This window comes from Monodon monoceros, unplaced genomic scaffold (assembly GCF_005190385.1).
Source record: "Monodon monoceros isolate NGI ecotype Baffin Bay Population unplaced genomic scaffold, NGI_Narwhal_1 Super_Scaffold_5, whole genome shotgun sequence".
NCBI classification, from domain to species: Eukaryota; Metazoa; Chordata; class Mammalia; order Artiodactyla; family Monodontidae; genus Monodon; species Monodon monoceros.
In genome coordinates this window covers 101,345,715-101,364,342 of record NW_021703782.1, presented here as the reverse complement: position 1 = coordinate 101,364,342, position 18,628 = coordinate 101,345,715, and the positions used below count along the sequence as shown (strand labels likewise).

The window sequence follows — 18,628 nt, the reverse complement described above, 5'->3', positions numbered from 1 at the left end:
GTCATTTTGAGTAAAAAGGTGTTGAGGAGGTAATTTATGAGTCATCTAAATTAGAAGACCCAAAATTATTACATACAAAGTCATATTCCAAATATGTTTCTGATAACTGTGATGAATTCCAAATACTTATTTCAATTGTATTATTTACATTACTGAGCAAAACTGCATATCAAATACCCTTATAAAATCTTCTCAAAATCACCCACTCTCATAATACAACACACACACACACACACACAAAATCAAGACCCATTCCCCAAGCTATATTTTTTTTATCTTTTTTGCGGTACGCGGGCCTCTCACTGTTGTGGCCTCTCCCGTTGCAGAGCACAGGCTCCGGACGCGCAGGCTCAGCAGCCATGGTTCACGGACCCAGCCGCTCCGCGGCATGTGGGATCTTCCCGGACCGGGGCACGAACCCATGTCCCCTGCATCAGCAGGCGGACTCTCAACCACTGCGCCACCAAGGAAGCCCCCCAAGCTATATTTTTATATAACCAAATCAATCAAATTATGATTTCTAAGAAAATGTTTATGAATGTTTCATAATGCTTAGCAAATATTCAGTTTTTCTTTAAAAAGCTAGTTTCTTCTGAAAATAACAAGTCTTAAGTCAAAGATTTAAGTATGCCTGTTAAGTAGCAAAAATACAAAGCAGCTGTAAAGTGACTAGTTATATTGAAATGACTTTAAGCTCTATAGTTCTCTTTTATATAGTTAACAAAATAATCTATATGAGAAGCTGTGTTTGAATGCTATTAGTCACAAACATCTCCATCAGTGAACTGCTGAACTGCATTTAGAATTCTGTAAGAGGTCTGCATTCATAAACATATTCACAGACTATAGGTATATGACCTAGGCTTCAATGTTTCTTTTAATTATATCTATTTATATAGCTTTCAGGCAAAAATGATATTTCCTAGAGCCCCAATATATAAGAAAATCATGTTTAAGATTTTAATTTTCCTACTAAAGAGCTAATCTTAAGAAACAATTATCAAGAAACATTTAAAGATTTAAAAGCTATCTTATTCTATCATTAATGTATAAAGCTATATAATTAGTTAGATCTTTCTCTATTAACCTAAAAACTTAACGGCACATAGGTATCATACCAACCAAGGTCTATTAGTATCTATGTAGTAATGGCTTATCACATAGGTAGTAAGAGCCAACCTGGAATTAAATTCTTTTTATGTTTTTGTATTTAAAATTCCTGGGTAACAGCAACTTTAAAAGGTACTGGATAAGCAATGATCTTCAATTTTATTCAAGCAAAAACTTCACCCTCGGGGCTTCCCTGGTGGCACAGTGGTTGAGAGTCCGCCTGCCGATGCAGGGGACATGGGTTCGTGCCCCGGTCTGGGAAGATCCCACATGCCGTAGAGCGGCTGGGTCCGTAAGCCATGGACGCTGGGCCTGCGCGTCCGGAGCCTGTGCTCCACAACGGGAGAGGCCACAACAGTGAGAGGCCCGCATACCGCAAAAAAAAACAAAAAACAAAACAACTTCACCCTCCAATCTCACTAGCAGTACAAATAATATAAATACCAATGAAGGCATTCTAGAACCACGCATTTCATGTATTTTTACTTCCCCTTTCTGAGGTGACTGCCACTGATCAAGAAAACTTTCTAACTAATTAAGATTTTTCAAACCTTAATTTGTTTGGTTGAAAAGTACCAATGGAAAGACTATTTATTTTATTTCATCCACATCAAAATCTGAACACTTGTTTCTTTTTTTCCGAACCTGCTGGCAACGCACATTTTCTAAGCACTTGACCAATCAAGTGACTGAAAGGCTGAACAATCCTTTGGACTTATTTTGGTGTCATGATTGAGTCTAAGGGAGGTCTAAGGCCTGGATTCTAGTCTCAGTTCTGCAACTAATTTACTTTGTCACTACTCTGGGTCTCCCTTTCCCCATTTGAGAAAGGAATGACTGAACTCTAAGGGATCTTCCAGCTCTGTCACTTTAGGATTTTATATTTATGTTATTCACCTACTCAAAAACCTTAAGTCCATCTACAATTCCTAATTAGAGTCAAATCCCTTAGCCTTTTATTCCAGATCAGGTAGCCCCAATTTATCTTTCTGACCTTACTCCATTACATCTCAAATTGAAACCTCTGGTTCATCCGTATTGCCCTATTCACAAGGAAGCTAACAGCACCTGCTAACATGTACTGAATGCTTACTGCAGACCAAGCAACTGTGCTAAGAGCTTTACATGCAATAGCTCATTAATTAAGCCTTACAATACTTGTATGAGATAGTACTATTATTTAAGGCAACAGAAACTAAGAGGGATAAGGAACCTTGTCCTAGGTCTCACAGCTAGTAAGTGTCAGGGCTAGGATTCAAAACTAGGTCTGCCTGCCTCTCAAGTACATACTTTTTATCACTACATATTACATGGATAAAGTATATAAATGGTCCATCTTCACTGAGGCCTTTGAAGCTTAAAACACCCTTTGTCACAGTTTTACCTTTTTCCTAATATAACTCATTTTTAAGGTTCAGTTAAAGTGATACCTCTTTACCACTTCAGTCCCAAATTTCCTTTCCATCTCTAACCTATTAAAGCTTACTGTAACCCCCAATGACTAAATACATGTATCTTAATGTCTGAGAATTGTATAGGACTAATAAAGTACATCTAAATATATGTATCTTAGTGTCTGAGAATTGTATAGGACTAATCCTCCTGTGGAACATACAATAAAAGCAGGACAAAATACATAAAACATCAGTAACATGATGGAGTAAACCATCAAGGCAGAACTTTAGGTTTATGATCCCTGAGAGAAAGAGGCTCACCAAGCCCCTCCCCGTTCACCCAGGGCCTTTCCTCTGAGGGTATTTACATCAGGCACTGGAAGTTACTGGGAGATTCTGACTCTGTGTGACAAGGAAATAACAGCAACAGTCTTCTACTGAGCTTCTATGATGCCACCATGCACAATTCTATATACTTAAGATGTGACAGTATCACATTTTCACAATAATCGTAACAAGGGGATAAAACCCCATTTTACAGAGTGGAAAACCAAGGGCCAGAGACTCCAAAATCCATGCTCTTTTCACTATCTTCTTTTTTTTTATCTCAGAAAAACAGTGATCTAAGAGTATAAAGTAAATACAGTAACAATGTAAAGAGTTTTACATTAATGCAACATGCATCTGATCTTGAATTGACTCCTATAATATCAGAGTCATCTTCGCTTAAAGATAAGTATCCTTCTGAAGTTCTGACAGATTAAATTATCTAATCAACTGTCAGAACTAGGATCTAAATTTTGTTTTATTTCCAGCGCTCGGTAGGCTACACATGTATCTTTAGTACAATGACCGCTAACTATACATGATGTTAACATAATCTAAGTAGGAATGCTTTTAATTCCTACAAATATCATGTCATGAAGGAGAATTTTTTTAAATGAAAAAGGCTTTTAAGTCAGATTCTGCTCCCCAGGGGCCAATGAAGACAGAGACCCTCAAATGGATTTTTTTTTTTTTTTTTTTTGGTCTAGCTATAAATAAACAGCTTTGGCAGTGAGGGTTTCCCCAGTCTTTCTGGAAGAATTTTCAGAAATATATCATGCTATTTAATGCTGTAACTTTTGCCTTCTCCCCAAAATACTGTCTTACTAATTCAACAAATGTTTATTGAAAGCTGAGAGGAACAATTTGAAGTTTTACTTTGAAAAGACTCTTTCATATTTTATTCAAAGCCAATACAATCTTTTTTAACACTCCAATAAATCATTAAGTGACTACAATCAAGGCAATTTATCATAAAGACATACTTTTTAATTTGCTAAAGGCTTCTCATGTCATAGATTGTTTGATAATTGTAGGTCACTTTATTAGGGTCTTTTGTCTGTTGGTCCTTTGGGTTCCTTTAATCCTGTCCAGCTGAATATTTTATGCCAATCTCATTCAAGGGGTGGGAGGAGATAAGACTACAGAAATCTTACTCTGCCCAGAGCTCAGCCCACCTCATACACTGCCTTCTAAGGAAATCTAACACACATTTCCTTACCTATGACTACCACACAGTAATCTGCATGCCTCTTGTGATCTCAGAATGCCAGATCTTACATTATAGATACGTGTATACCAGTACACACATCATATACATAGATACATACACACATTTGTTTTCATGTATTCCTTCCCATGATGTCAAAGAAGATGCTTTCTAATATCTGCTGTCTTCTCTTGGTAAAAAACAAAATTTAAAAAATCCAGAAAGATTCAAACATACTTATGAGGCATAGTAGTAGTAGACTAGGAATCAAAAAGGTCTTACAGCCTCAAAACTCAGCTTCCACAATTGTCAAAGAGGGATAACATCCCTTTTGCCTGTTTTCCTAGGAGGATGAAATGAGATGATAATTAGGAAATTGCTCTGTACAAGGCCATAGGTCACGCCCTCATGTTCTATTTCAGTAATATGTTCTACTTCAGTAATATGTTCTAAACCTACACTTCCTGGTTTCCTTCTATCAATGTTAAAATTTATCTGCCTTTATCTAAACGTGGTCTATGCTTTCCATAAAAAATAATACACCTACGCAGTTGTAAAGGTCAAACCATACGAAGCGTACAAAGAAAAACAGCAGACCCCTTATACCTCCCACCCTATTCCCTGCTGCCCAAAGGGCAACAATTTTCATCTCTTTTAGCTGTTTGTGTTTCCTTCCTATTTCTGAACAAAATGCATAAATTGCTACTTTCTGGCTTTTCTTTTCTTTTCTTTTCTTTTTTTTTTAAGACTTTCTTGTATGGGAGATGATACTGTAGCTCTATTACAGTCCCAACCCCACCTACCCTCCACACATACTTCCCCCTTCCCCTCATCATGACTCTCAATGTAATTTTGCTACAATTTTTGGCTAAATCTATATTTCTCATAACTGAATCACAGAGTATACCATGATTAGATTTCCTTCTTTCATCTTCTATTGTTTCTGAAGTTACTAATTGCAAATTCTTTTCTTTCCCTCAGTGTTCTATGTATCTATATTTGTAAGACGGGTAAATATTTTGAGACCTCACATATCTCAAAATGGGTTTTATCCTCACATTTGAATGAAAGTTTGACTGGGCATAAAATTCTAGGTTAAAAATCACTTCTGGGACTTCCCTGGTGGCGCAGTGGTTAGGAATCTGCCTGCCAATGCAGGGGAAAAGGGTTCGAGCCTTGGTCCGGGAAGATCCCACATGCCGCGGAGCAACTAAGCCCGTGCACCACAACTACTGAGGCTGTGCTCTAGAGCCTGCGTGCCACAACTACTGAGCCCGTGTGCCACAACTACTGAGCCCGCGTGCCACAACTACTGAAGCCCACACGCCTAGAGCCTGTGCTCCAAAACAAGAGAAGCCCCTGCTCGCCACTAGAGAAAGCCCGTGCGCAGCAACGAAGACCCAACGCAGCCAATAATAAATAAATAAAATTTTAATAAAAAAATCACTTCTTAAGTTTGAATTTATTCCCAATTATCTTCTTGCTTCGTTGTGGTAGAAAGTACAATGCTATTCAGATCTCTGTACTTAGGATGCTTCTACTATCCCATCCCTATTCCAGACCAAGAAGCTTTTAGGTTTTTCTTTATCTCCAGTGTTCTGAAATTTTATGATTTGCCGTCACAAAGTCTTTTTATTACACTAAGCTGGTTGGTCCTTTTCATTATGAAAACTCATATCCTTCAGTTCTATAAACTTCTCTTGTGATATCTGAGAATTTCTCCATTCTTTTTCTCTATTCTGTTTCTGAAAATCATGTTATTCAGACATTGGGCCTCCTTGATCATGCCTCTAATTGTCTTGCTTTTTACCTCCTTTATTGCCTTTTGTTTCACTATCTGGTCTACCTCAATTTTATCTTCCAACTTTTCTAATTTTTAAAAATGTCTGATTATATTTTTAATCTCAAAAGCTTTCTTGTTCTGTTTTTTTTTATGGCATCCTTTTTTCCTTAATGGATGCAAAATCTTCTCTGAAAATATTAGTTACAAATACTGGGGGTTTTTTTTGAAGTTTTCTTCTATGACTTGTTTCTGTTCCCTCTGATTTGTTTTGGGCTCTGTGCATTCATAATACATTTTCTCAAGTCTATTCATAAGGCTTTCTCTGGTTAACTGTTGATATTAAAAGATAAGGAACAAAAAACTAATTGGAAGCTCTGTATGCATGGGTGGGATTCGCTGACTGATGGGCATCAACTTAATGTGACTGGGCAGGGACTGTCGGAACTGAGAGCCCTTAGATACTGGCCCCCAGACTAGACTCCTCTTATCTCCTGCTTAGAAGGTTTAAGGCTAAGAGCATTCTGGGAGTGTAGTGGGAAAGGGAAACTGATTATTTAATAAGCAGACTTTCTCTTGATACTCTTGTTTTCAACAAGGTGTCTCAGTCCCATTCTCAGCTACGCCTGGCATCCAGAACGCCTGTGGTTCAAACTCCAAAGAGTAAGTCTCCCATCTTCTGCTGGGATGGTGAAAAACCAGTGGTCTGCTAGGGCCAACTTGGGATGGGGATCAAGGTGGTGTACAGTGGAGGAGTGTGGGGGTGGGGGGATGAGTGACGGTATCTAAATGTGCCTTCAATAAACTTTCTAACAATTCTTCAGTTTTCAGCTTCATACTACTCTCTGCCTGAGAGGCATATCAGAAATCGAATTCCCACATATTTACTGGGTTTTATGGGCAGATCCTCTCTGCCCCTCCCCCAAATTCAGCTTTGTCAATTCTGCTGAGTCAGTTACCACTTGGCCACTGGGTTTCCATAACCCCAAATTTTGTTAGCTTCATTCATCTGCCATCAGCTCTGCTCTTCTCTTTGTCCATATGTATTATACTTTTGCCATTCTTTATAGTGGAGCTAACAGAAATAAATATGCATACTAAATCTGCTATATTTAGTAGGAAGTCTGTCACATGTTTTCCAAGTATGGAAGTTAGTTGATATATTGACAAAAGTTTCTTAATCTCTCTAAGCCTAGGTTTCCTCACCTGTAAAACAGAGTTATAAAAAAAATAAAAAACTGCCTGATAGGTTTCTGTGAGAATTACGTGAGGGAAGAATGTAGGCTCTGAAGTCAGAAAGACCTGGGTTTGAATCCCAGATCTTCCACTTATTAACTGTTTGTCTCTGGCAACTCAATCTCAGTTTCCTCATATTTTTAATGGGGTTAATAATAGTCACTAGCTCACAGAGCATCAGAAGGATTAAACAGGACAAAGTTTATAAAATTCTTCTGAAACATAACAAGCCTCAGTTAACATTTATATCATTGCCCATAATGCTTTCTACACCTAAAATTACACACACAAGAACAAACACCTCATATCAGCCTATTTAAGTCTTATTCAGGACTTGGCTGAGTGAAGGCAAACTCCCACTCCTCTGCAAAAGCAACAAGATATAATAGGAATGGATGATGGATTAGGAAGTAGGAAGTCTGGGTATTATCATAAATTGCTGTGTGGCCACTGGACTGGTTTCCTGACTATAAAAAGAGATAATCAGACCAAATGATCTCTAAGGTCTTCTACAGCTCAAATGTCCCTCCCTATCTCCTTTGTGGATGATCTGACTTTCAAAAATTTAATGTTTCTATTCTAATTACCTGACTGATACTGTTAATTTTTATAGGTATTTTCATATATCTTGCTTTTCCAACTACACAGTATATATTCACTCCATGAAAACCAAGATGAGTTGCTTCCCCAAACTAACAAAGTAGTAAGGCCACCCTTTGAATACTAAATCAGAAAACAATGTTTCATGGTAAAAGTGATATATAAAACCACCAAAAAGAGAGAGAATGAGTTAGCAAGCTTGTAAGACTGTTAAAACTTGCAAGGAATTTTACTAAAAGTAACAAAAGAAGTTAATTTAAAGAAATAATATGTCAATTAGAAGGTAGGTTGGTGAGTACTGGAAGCACAGATGATTTCAACTTTTATTAGGATCCCAATGACCAGGTTTTCTGATTTCAGAGATGGAACATCAGGCTCAGTCTTATACCAGTAAATTTTCACATTACAGAACCATATTCTGAGATTCCATCCTCACTAAGCAACATTCTGAATATGGTTTGGCTTCCCATGAAGATCTACCAATAGAGAAAGACTGCTCCCTATTGCCAGCAATGATTTCTTATTTTAAACTAATGAAGTGACATTATGATTTTATATACTGGCATAATGAACCCACCCAAGAAACAGACCCATGGTGTGCCAACTGTCCCACCAGTAGGCCTTGGTAAATTCCTCCTGATAAAGTCACTCTGTGAAGCTTTTTGAAAGACAGATCACAGAATTTTTCTATATGAAACATCTGAAAACTATAAAGTTCCATAAGAAAGGAATCATGTGATCCTTCTTTAAATCTCTGAGGCCAGCTAGCTATACTACCTGGCATCTAGTAGAGCTTGCTACATAAGCGCTTCTTGATTGCTTCTTAAACTTTTCCAAAAAGCCAGTTATTGCATAATACAATTTTCCATACCCTATAGCAGTATGATAAGCACTTCACTCTGAATACATGACCAACAGTGTGTTAAGAAAAGAAAGAAAGGGAAGATAGAGCTAGAAAAGTGGTGAAGACTGAAAGAAAAAGCAAAACCAAAGAATTAGAACCATTTCTTTCACCAAGCTATCCTATTCTATTGCTCCTCTTTCATAGTGACTGATTTTTACAGCCTATCTTATCTGGATCTAGAGCCAAGATCTTACCCATGCTGTGAGAAACTGGCAGTTTGACAGCACTGCCTGAAGTTCCCTGGGCCGAGGCTACACAGTTTCCAGGAGTAAAGTTACCTAGCATATAAAGCACACACATTCCCACAGTAGTCTCTTGGTACTAAAAAGAGATATTTATTATATACAGTCTAGAATGGCTTTGATCAAATGAAAAACTGCTTATGGGCTTTGGACTACCCTTTGAACATCACTGCTCTATAATGACTAGAAGTAATAATAGTGACTAAAAGTAATAATTAGAAAGGCTCATTCATTAACTCCATAAAACTTACTAAAACTTCTGCTCTAAGCCAGGTCCTATGTTAGATTTGGGGGGTTAAAGGTATGAAGAGACATTGTCCCTGCCTTTAGAGACTTTGGAAACAAGTAAAGAGAGTAAATGTAACAGTTTTATGTTGAATTTAAAGTTACTGTTATTTTGGGATTGCTAAGTAGCATGGAATAGTCACCTAGCATTGACCTTCAAAGATCTTATGGGGGGGAGCGCCACATTATATGCAGCTTCCTTAGATGTAAAGCTATGGCAGATACAAATAACAGTAATCATTTTTATTTTCAAAGCACTTTACATATTACAAAGTTCTCTTACATCCGTTATCTAATTCAATCCTCAAAGTAACCCTGTGAAGGATGAAAGGATTATTATAAATAGAAGAAATTAAGTGCTTAGAGAAGCGACCAGCCCTTACAAAATGAGTTAATTAGTAACAGAAACCTAGATTCGCAGTTCAAAGTTCATTTTACATATCATGATTCCGTTATCATCCAAATTTTGAAGAAAAGCCAAGTGACTCATTTACAGCCATAAGAAATGTCTAGAATATTCCTTGGGCCTGCAAAATACGTTAATAATATGTACATTTAATATAAAATATTTAGTAACCTGAAATGGAAAAATTATGCAAAAATCAACACAAATAATGACTTATGAAGACTTTAAAAAAAGTTTATAGTTCCATGATTCTCCCCCATCCTTAAACTTCCCCAAATTTCCTCATATAGCAATAAATTCTGGTTTGCCAATAATTTATTTCACAAATCTTTTATGATTCAAAAACACAGTCAGTAAAATTCCTACAAAGCCATCAAAGGCAGATGTTTTAATCAAACCTGCAAAGCTGAAGAAACTCCCAGAAATCACTCTACCATCTGGGAACTTGTAACCCTGTTGCTTCATTTTCAAGTTCAAAGAGGTGAACAGTAAATGCATTTAATAGTACAAAAATTCAAGTTTTCCCAATCCTTAAAATACTGAGACCATTATTCAAGTAAAAAGGAAAAGCCACTATAAAAGGCTCAAAAACATATTTATCCAGCAATAAACCTTAAATAAAACTCTTTCCAAAATGGAATTTAGGGTTAAAGCCAACAGGTCCATGAAAAATTCCAATATCCATTCTGGTGAAAGATAATTCTTTCATTAAAGTGGAGCACTTGTCCTTTTGTAATTGCTTTTCCGCTCTAAGAGGAAAAAAACACACCTTCACTGAAATCATTGTATAAAAACACAACTAATTACAAATATAACAATTAGTATAGTCTTATTTTAAAATTTACTGAGAAATAATTTCAACACAGTCACCAAAAGCTTATGCTTCCTCTGATATCAGCCATATACTATATAAAGTTAAATGGGCTGTCTTGTCAAAGCCTAAGGTAACTGACTCTAAAAATATACTTTTTCTCATTCTGAACTAGTCAGATTGGTATTTAAATAAAACGTCATTAAATGTTGCACTAAATATGCAAGGATGAAAAGGTTACTTAAATACAAACTCTCCAAATGCACCACACAGAAACTGCCCCCAGCCACAGACGATTGTATGATTGCATTCAAACACAACCCTTCTCCCCAGGATACACACACCACAAGAAAACAAAAATTTTAAAGCAGTACAGACAATGAAATATGAGAATAGAATTGATACCTGGAAGAAACGTTAGAGTTTATAAAGTCCAATGACTACAAGATAAACTGGAAAGACATCTAATATTAAGTATCAGCTGGGGAGGAATGCTTTATTTTTCTTTAAAGTTACTATATCTACTTAGTTCCTACTTTAGTTTTAGGCTGAGAGGTTCTAATGTGAAAAAAAAAACAATAAAAAAAACCCTCTGACATCTAAATTTGGTACTAGGGCAAAAATATACAAATCTACTAACAAAAGCTCTTATTAAAAGAGTTGTTGCCTTCCAGTCATTGAAAGCTCAGCTTGATTAGCCATTTCCAGAAAATTAAACAGAGATTTCCTCATTTCCGTAAAATTCCCACAAAATCTTTTCCAAAAACTTTTCTGTAAAATGGAACCCTACTGCAAAAAAAAAATTAAAAGGGCTCAGTACCCCCCCACACACAAAAAATCTACTGATTTAACATCAGTTTTCCATAAAAATTAATCTTCATGAGTCCCATATCTGAACTAGAAATTGACAAGCAAACTGTGCAAATCTGAACAGGTTACATTCTCTGATATATATGAAAAAAGAGAATTTTGTTTTCTTAGATCTGTGCCACTTAAATAAAGGGGAATTGTATACAGCTTTTTTTCAGAATCTAACAGAAAAGGTTTTCTACTTCAAATGGCAACTTAACAAAGCCACTGCTAACATAACTTGCAATTCCAATATGAGTTCTAAATTTTGAAACAACTTAGAATCAAATTTTCTAATACTAAATATAAAGAGCAAGCAAGCTTTTGGGAAGAACTCAGAATCTGAAGTTTAAATGCTTATATTCATACTTGTTCTCTTAAAATAAAAATGTTTAAGTAGAATACATTTGAGGTTAAAATCAAATCAATCTCTAAAACCTAAAATCATAAGAATGCCATCTTTTATTTTAAAAGGGGGTAGGAGGTTTTCTAATATGATGATGGAAAACCAAAGCATATCTGCCTGTTTTATAAATATCTATGTCCTTCCTTGGACTCAAAAATCCACATTTCCCTTGGTTTTCTTCTATCTTCAATCTCACTGAACACCACTGTCACATTCAGATTACAACATCTAGCCAAAGGCAGAGATCATACAAGTTCCCTGAAGACTTCTAAAACATTAAAACCAGTAGAAGAGCAGAGGAAATATTTTCATGCTTGGAGCTGCTGGGAAATCCTTCTCTCCTTTTAGAAAAATAAACCTCTCGCTCTAAACATAATTACTTTTAGGAACAAAACATCACTCTACATACAGATACACAGCACTCTCAATTAATAATTCTACAGATTTTGCTAGTACTTTGGCTTAAAAAAAAAAAAAAAAGCCTATTTAGGAATGGAACAGTATTCCAAGGATTTTTTTTTCCAGAAAGAGAATAGCAATAGAGAGAGAATCAGAATTTCTCCTTCTCTCATTCAAATATGAATTCCTTAACACTAACTGAAAGAATGCTTTTAAAAAGAATTAGTTACTACTTTATTAGATGATACCATTTAACCACAAAGAGACCATCTCAATCAACCCCTCCTATTTTAAAAATGAACTAGCTAAATATACATTGTATTTTCTGACTCAGTTGCCTAGAACCTTTCTTCCTGATATTCTAGTATTTCAGAAAGTCTCTAGCTAAAAAGAGCAGAGAAGACTAAAGACACATTTCAATGTATTTTCACCATTATAAAAATGGCAGCCATCAGCCTATCATTTAATTATTTTTCAGCTTATTTAAATGCATTTTGCTGTAAAAGAGAAATCTAACTCAATTCAAATATTCTCAATACACACACACACAAAGGCTTGGGCAAAAATACTACAACACAATCACTTTCAGTATACACATTTGTTTAGGTCTCAGTGAAGCATGGCATAAAATACAGCTTAGTTTTTCTATAAATTATATGATTTGACTGCACTTTTGCTTCATGGTTCAATGCAAAATTTTTATTATTTTTTTAAATTTATTTTTTAAGATTTTTTTTTGATGTGGACCATTTTTTTTTTTAAGTCTTTACCGAATTTGTTACAATATTGCTTCTCTTTTATGTTTTTTGGTTTCTTGGCAATGAGACATGTGGGATATTAGCTCCTCAACCAGGGACTGAACCCACACCCCCTGCACTGGAAGGCAAAGTCTTAACCACTGAACCGCCAGGGAAGTCCCCCCAAATTTTAAATTAATGTTTAAGTTTTCACATTATTCACTGTATTGAGAATTCTCTCAAGAGAATAAGACATAAAACATTTGACTTTCTGAATGACAGTGTGGAAACCTGCAGGGTAGTTACACTTTGACAGATGTAAAGAAAATTTTAAAACCCTGTTAATTCATCACTGTATTTTAATATTTCCTGTTAAAAGAAATCAATTGTACATGAAGCTCCAACAGCTGGAAAGAACCCAGAAAAGCAACAAGAAAATGATGACTTTTAAAAATGCTGACGCTTTTCACACCCAGGTTCAGTCATGCCAGCTGGAGAGAGGTGTTAGATATGGCTTTATTCATTTTAAGTCTGAGAATTAAATACAGTCATTTCCATGACATTATGGAAATAGGAACGAAGAGCAATTTATCTTCATGGTCCTGATTCTTATTTGAAAGCATTAAAAAAATCATTTCTGCAAACTTAAAAGGTATTTTGGATGGATCATTTGTTAACTATTGCTTAGAGTCAAACTATTTTGTCCCATATTTCCCAGTGAACTAGAAATACAAAAAGATAAAAAGGAAACACACACACACACACACACACACACACACACACACACACACACACAACACAGTGACCCAATATCTGAACCACTTCAGACATGAAATCCATTAAGGGGGCCTTTGCTCCTAACTGTGTAAGGGTCCTTAGCTATCATCTGACTTGCACAAGAAGTACACATGGCCCCTGAGAGGCGCTTTAGTCCCCTTTGGAAGACACTGTTGGAAAGACTATAAATGACACAGTTGCAGAAACTATTACTAATAGCAAGCCAGGTGGTCAAGAAGGATGCGAAGCGGTTGCTGTGGCCAGTGGAGCTCTCCAGTAAGAAGTAGATGATGTATGGCAACCAGAGGATGTAAAATACACTAGTAATTCGGAACAGGACCATGGCATAGCGCTTATCAGGACAGGCCTGCACCTCCCCAGTCTCCCCACTCTGGCTGCTGAAGCGGGCTTGCCTTTCGCTGATTTCCTTTGTGTGCTGTTGGCAGATGCGGAAGATGTTGAAATAGGTGAAGCACACAATGAGGGCTGCTGGGGCATATAACATCATCACGATGAACAGGGTGAAGTAGGGGTCGGTGTGCCAGGACTCCGCACACCACTGAAACACATCTCCATGATATCCAGGTTTGCCCCAGTGGAAAAAGGAAGGCAGGAAGACCAGGGTGGAGTATAGCCAAATCAGGAAAATACACAGACGCAGTCTCCAGGGCGTAACCAGGGTATTATAGGTTAGAGGCTTAGTGATGGCAATATATCTATCGATGCTGATACAGGCCAGAGAGGCCATGGAGACACTCTTCAGAACTGATACTACAAAACCAAATACCTGGCAAGTCAAGGACTCCTCTACTGGAAGCGGGTAGTGGAGAAGTGATAAAGAAGGGACCAGGCAGCTTACCCCAACCAAGAGGTCAGCATATGCCATAGTCTGGATAAAATAACTTGTAGTATGGTGGTTCAACAAAGGTGCACAATGAAATACAAAAATCACAATAATGTTGCCAGAAATAATCAACACAGTTAGAAAGACAATAATTAATACTTCCAAAAGGCAAAAATTGACAGTTTCCAAATAGCCAAATGCCAAGAGGCAAAAAGGGTGGCTGCTCTGATTACCATCCAAGGTAGAGTTCATCTTGAGCTCAGGAGTGATCTCTCACTTCATGCTGCCGCTTGGCTGCTGCCAACAGTTCAAAGGAGCAGCTGCTGTCATTGCGGTCAGCTCTGTGTGTCTGCAATAATGCCCGAGGAGCCTTAGTCCCCAAGCTCCCGATGCTGCTGCTCTGATGCATTGCCTGCAGTGCAATTCCCCTTTAAATCCTTCTTGGAATAGGGAGAACCAGCAGCAGTTGTCTGGCCAGTCCGAGATGCGGCCATAGTACCAGGTTTACCATACACATAGCACCAGGGGAGTTAGGCAAACTCTGTACAATGTCTTCAGGCCAATGAGGGTACGGGGTAGGGGCAGAAGGGAAGGGAGGAAGATTAGGACTTCAGCAGGAGTTGTAATGAGTCTCCTCTGAACAGCTGATAGAAGAAAAGGAAAGAGCGTTTTACATTTTGCATCCAATGCCCTAATCAAGAACCTGGCTAGCTCGAGCTGGTATCACCCCTCCCACTCTATCCCACCCCACCCGGTACAACTATTCATGGCTACCCTCAGTAGCACCCCACATAATTGGTCCTTACTCTACAGAGGAGGCGCAGCAACAGCAAGCTTTCATGATCAACATAAAACAAAATCAATCGCAAGTCAGATCAATCTAACCCCATTTCCTTTCATTTGAGCTTTTCGGGGGAGAAGAGGAATCTGCTTATAGAATTTAATTACCATGAATAAAATTAGCCAAGATAACTTATTTTCTTCATTGATTCCAATGTAATATTTTGCCTCTTAGAAAAATTTCAACAGCATTGATCTGTCTAGCTCAATTTCAGAGTATTACCTGTAATTCAGCATGCTGCGATCCAAACAAAAGCCACAGAACACCTTAACAGAAAGCCTTGCAAAGCAGGAATGTGCCTCAGCCCCGTTTACTGCAGAAATGAGACACAGAGGGAGGGGATAAAGGAGTAGGAGGGGAAACAGGGAGAAGAGGGGCTTGGGAAAAGGAAGAGGCGGGGGAGGGGAAAGAAACCGCCTGTGTGCGCACACACTCCGGCATCTTTAGCAGCTCATTAGAATTCATTGCCAGAGAGGTGCTCCCTGATTTCCAGACTGCACAGTGGGGGAATAACTTAATATGCCTGCAGGGCAGTGTTTGAAGGCTGTTTCCTCGTCTGTCTGGAATCCCCCTCTTAGTAGATGAAGCAGAATTTAGACTGCTAGTAAGGAGAAGAGGTAGTAACCAGGACAGACAGCAAGCCAGGAATTAGATTGAAACACACTGCCAGAGGGGTAATGGTGAGAGGAAATTCCTATTTTCTTGTAGCATTTCCCATAGAACAAAGAGCAATGTTAAAGAACGAAAGTGTGTTAACAGTGCGTGACAACTGAGGAATCATAATTCAGCACAAGAAGTTCTAGCTAGAAGGCTACATATTTAGCATTAATTTTCTCTCATGATTCACTAAATATGGATCTATTTTAAGAAACGTGACCAAAACAACAAACAAACTTAAAAATTAGGTTTTCAAGAGAAAAAATAAAGAAAATCCCATCTACTCTGAATATTGCAGAAATAGCACACACAAAGAGGAATTACATTATTCCTGTATTCGACACTATCCTATGGTTTTGAGATGCCATTACTTACTTCTAGATTGCTGAGAAGTGGTACACAAATATACAAACAAAAGATGGACAAGAAAATGCACCCACTTCCACCCAGGTTTGAAAATCGCAGGAAGTTTCATGGTACAAACTAGCTTTGTATCTTAGAATATACAATCTTGTTTGTGCTTACTTAACACAAGGCAAATTGGGATTTTACTGTGGCTCTTCAGGTGATGTCATAAGTGATGACAATTTTCAGCTAATTGGGAGTGTCAAATTATGACAATTTTTAGTTAATTAGAAATGTGTATTTTTATTATCTTTTCCTCCAGGTATCTTTGGTCTCTCAATTCATCCTTCTAAGTAAAGTTTCACATAACTCAGTAGAGTAAAATAAAATAAACAAATGTTGACATTTGTAAACATTCCAGAAGGTCTGCACACCTGGATGGAGATATATGTTATGTGATCCAACTTTCATTTTTTATCTGTTTCACACACATGCTTTCTCATTGCAGGCAATGGTCACTCAATTACATTTTAAGATCTGAAGCGCTGTGCTTACTGCACGAAGGCTTAAAAACCTACTGAGCATAAGCTTGATAGCTGTAATTGACAGGTCTTATTGGAAAAGATGGCAAAGTGTGGCACAGCAAAAAGACCCATGGCACTGAACACCCATCTGGCTCAAATCCTTGCTTCCTTGCTCTAATATTACTTAGCCTCTCTTAGCCTCAGTTCTATCATCTGTAAAATGAGGATCGCACTCCCTATTTCGTGATGTTGGTGAGAAATAAAGCAGACAGTGTGTACAAAAGGCTTACCAATACTTAGTACACAGCGGGTATATAACTTTACTTCCTTCTCACACAACCTCAAACAGCCTTCCTAAACAGTCTGTGTTTTCCCACCAGTCCTACTGCATTGCTTGAGGCTGGGGCTCTTCTGAATCCTGCAGTGCCCTCTCTTATTGTGACTGCCCAGTTCTAAGGGCAATGACAGTTATTTCGACACTTTGCTGCCCTGCATTCCTCAAATACATTGAGGCTATACATATGTAAGGCAAGAAGGAAAGATGGTATGGCACTAGTTATTCCCACTAGACAAATAATTTCTCTGCCTATGTCTCAAAACTTGACTTCACTCCTGAGTTCCCCTTTCCTTCTACAATTTGCCTGCTAGTCACACATCTACCTGGATGTCATATAGAGACTTCAACCACAGCATGACCAAAATTAAATACATTTTTTCCCACCAAATAAGACTCTTTTACTTTTTTTCTCACATTTTCCCGGGCACTCAGGTATGAACTCAGAAATCATCTTGACCACTCTCTCCCTTAATATACCATTCTTAGTTACCACATCTTATGAATCTATTTCTATAATGGCTCTCAAATTCGTTTCCTCCTTTTAGTTTTTAATACTTTAGGCTATCATTAAATACTGTCTGGACTTCTAGTCTTGTTCATTTTTCTAATCTATTCATTTCTGCCTCGTTAAAATATCCAATAGCACATGCTTCATTATGGTTATTATGAACTCCATTATTCAAGAAGACTCAATGGCTCCTATTGCCTTTCCAGTCTGATCTCACTATACCGAAACCCCCAAATACCTTGCCCTCCAGCCAAACCAGGTTACTCAATATTCTATACATTTGACATAGACTTTATTTTTGAACTTCCATGTTTTGACTGCTTAATAAATATTGAATTAAAAAAAGAATGATTCCTGAGAGTTGTATTTCAATAAATGGAAAAACCATTCACCAAAGTCAAGAGTCCAGGCTTTTTTAACTACTTGTAAATTTGGGCATGTAACTTATTCTTATTCCATTTCAGGTTTCTCATGTATGAAACTAGACAGTTACAATGATAAAAACAGGTAATATATTAACTGATAATTTTAAAGAATTTAAAATGTTATAAAAATGCAACAAAAACCACAAACTGTTACAATACCATTAGTACAATAGTAGTTCTTTCCATTTTGTTTCTATTTTAGTAAAACCACTCTAGGAGCTATAATCAAAATATTCATACTAGGAATTAAAGAAAATAATCAGTCAAAAGTTAAATGCTTTGTTTTGGATTAAAGGAAACCATTTTCTCCAGAGGAGACAAATTACTAATGACAAGGGGGAGCAATAAATCTATGTCCTCACAAAAATCTATACATACATTTACCTTTAAAAATAATGCCGTCACATGATTTTTTTTTTAATAAAAGAGTATTTCTGTATATATGACTGGAAGAAAATGCATTAAAAATCAATTCTACTTTTCACTGGATAGTGGGATTACAAGTGATTTTTAATTTCTTCTTTATGGTTTTCTATGTTTTGTGAATTTGCTAATTTCTATGTGCTATTTTTTACAATCAGGTTAAAAAAAAAAAAAGCCACAGTAATATATAACATGTCCCTTTTGGTAAAGCTAACAAAAAACCTGGCCATATGATGCCCTCCCAGAGCCACACT

General features: G+C 37.1%; 2 protein-coding genes across 12 annotated transcripts in view; both read right to left on the bottom strand.

Annotated features, from left to right (window-relative positions):
* RABGAP1 (RAB GTPase activating protein 1) overlaps positions 1-18,628 on the bottom strand; it is a 179,581-nt gene that overhangs the window by 71,771 nt on the left and 89,182 nt on the right. The window lies entirely within an intron of this gene.
* GPR21 (G protein-coupled receptor 21) lies at positions 12,149-15,001 on the bottom strand. Its single transcript, XM_029201921.1, has one exon. The coding sequence runs from the start codon at positions 14,564-14,566 to the stop codon at positions 13,517-13,519; it is 1,050 nt and encodes a 349-aa protein (XP_029057754.1). The 5' UTR covers positions 14,567-15,001; the 3' UTR covers positions 12,149-13,516.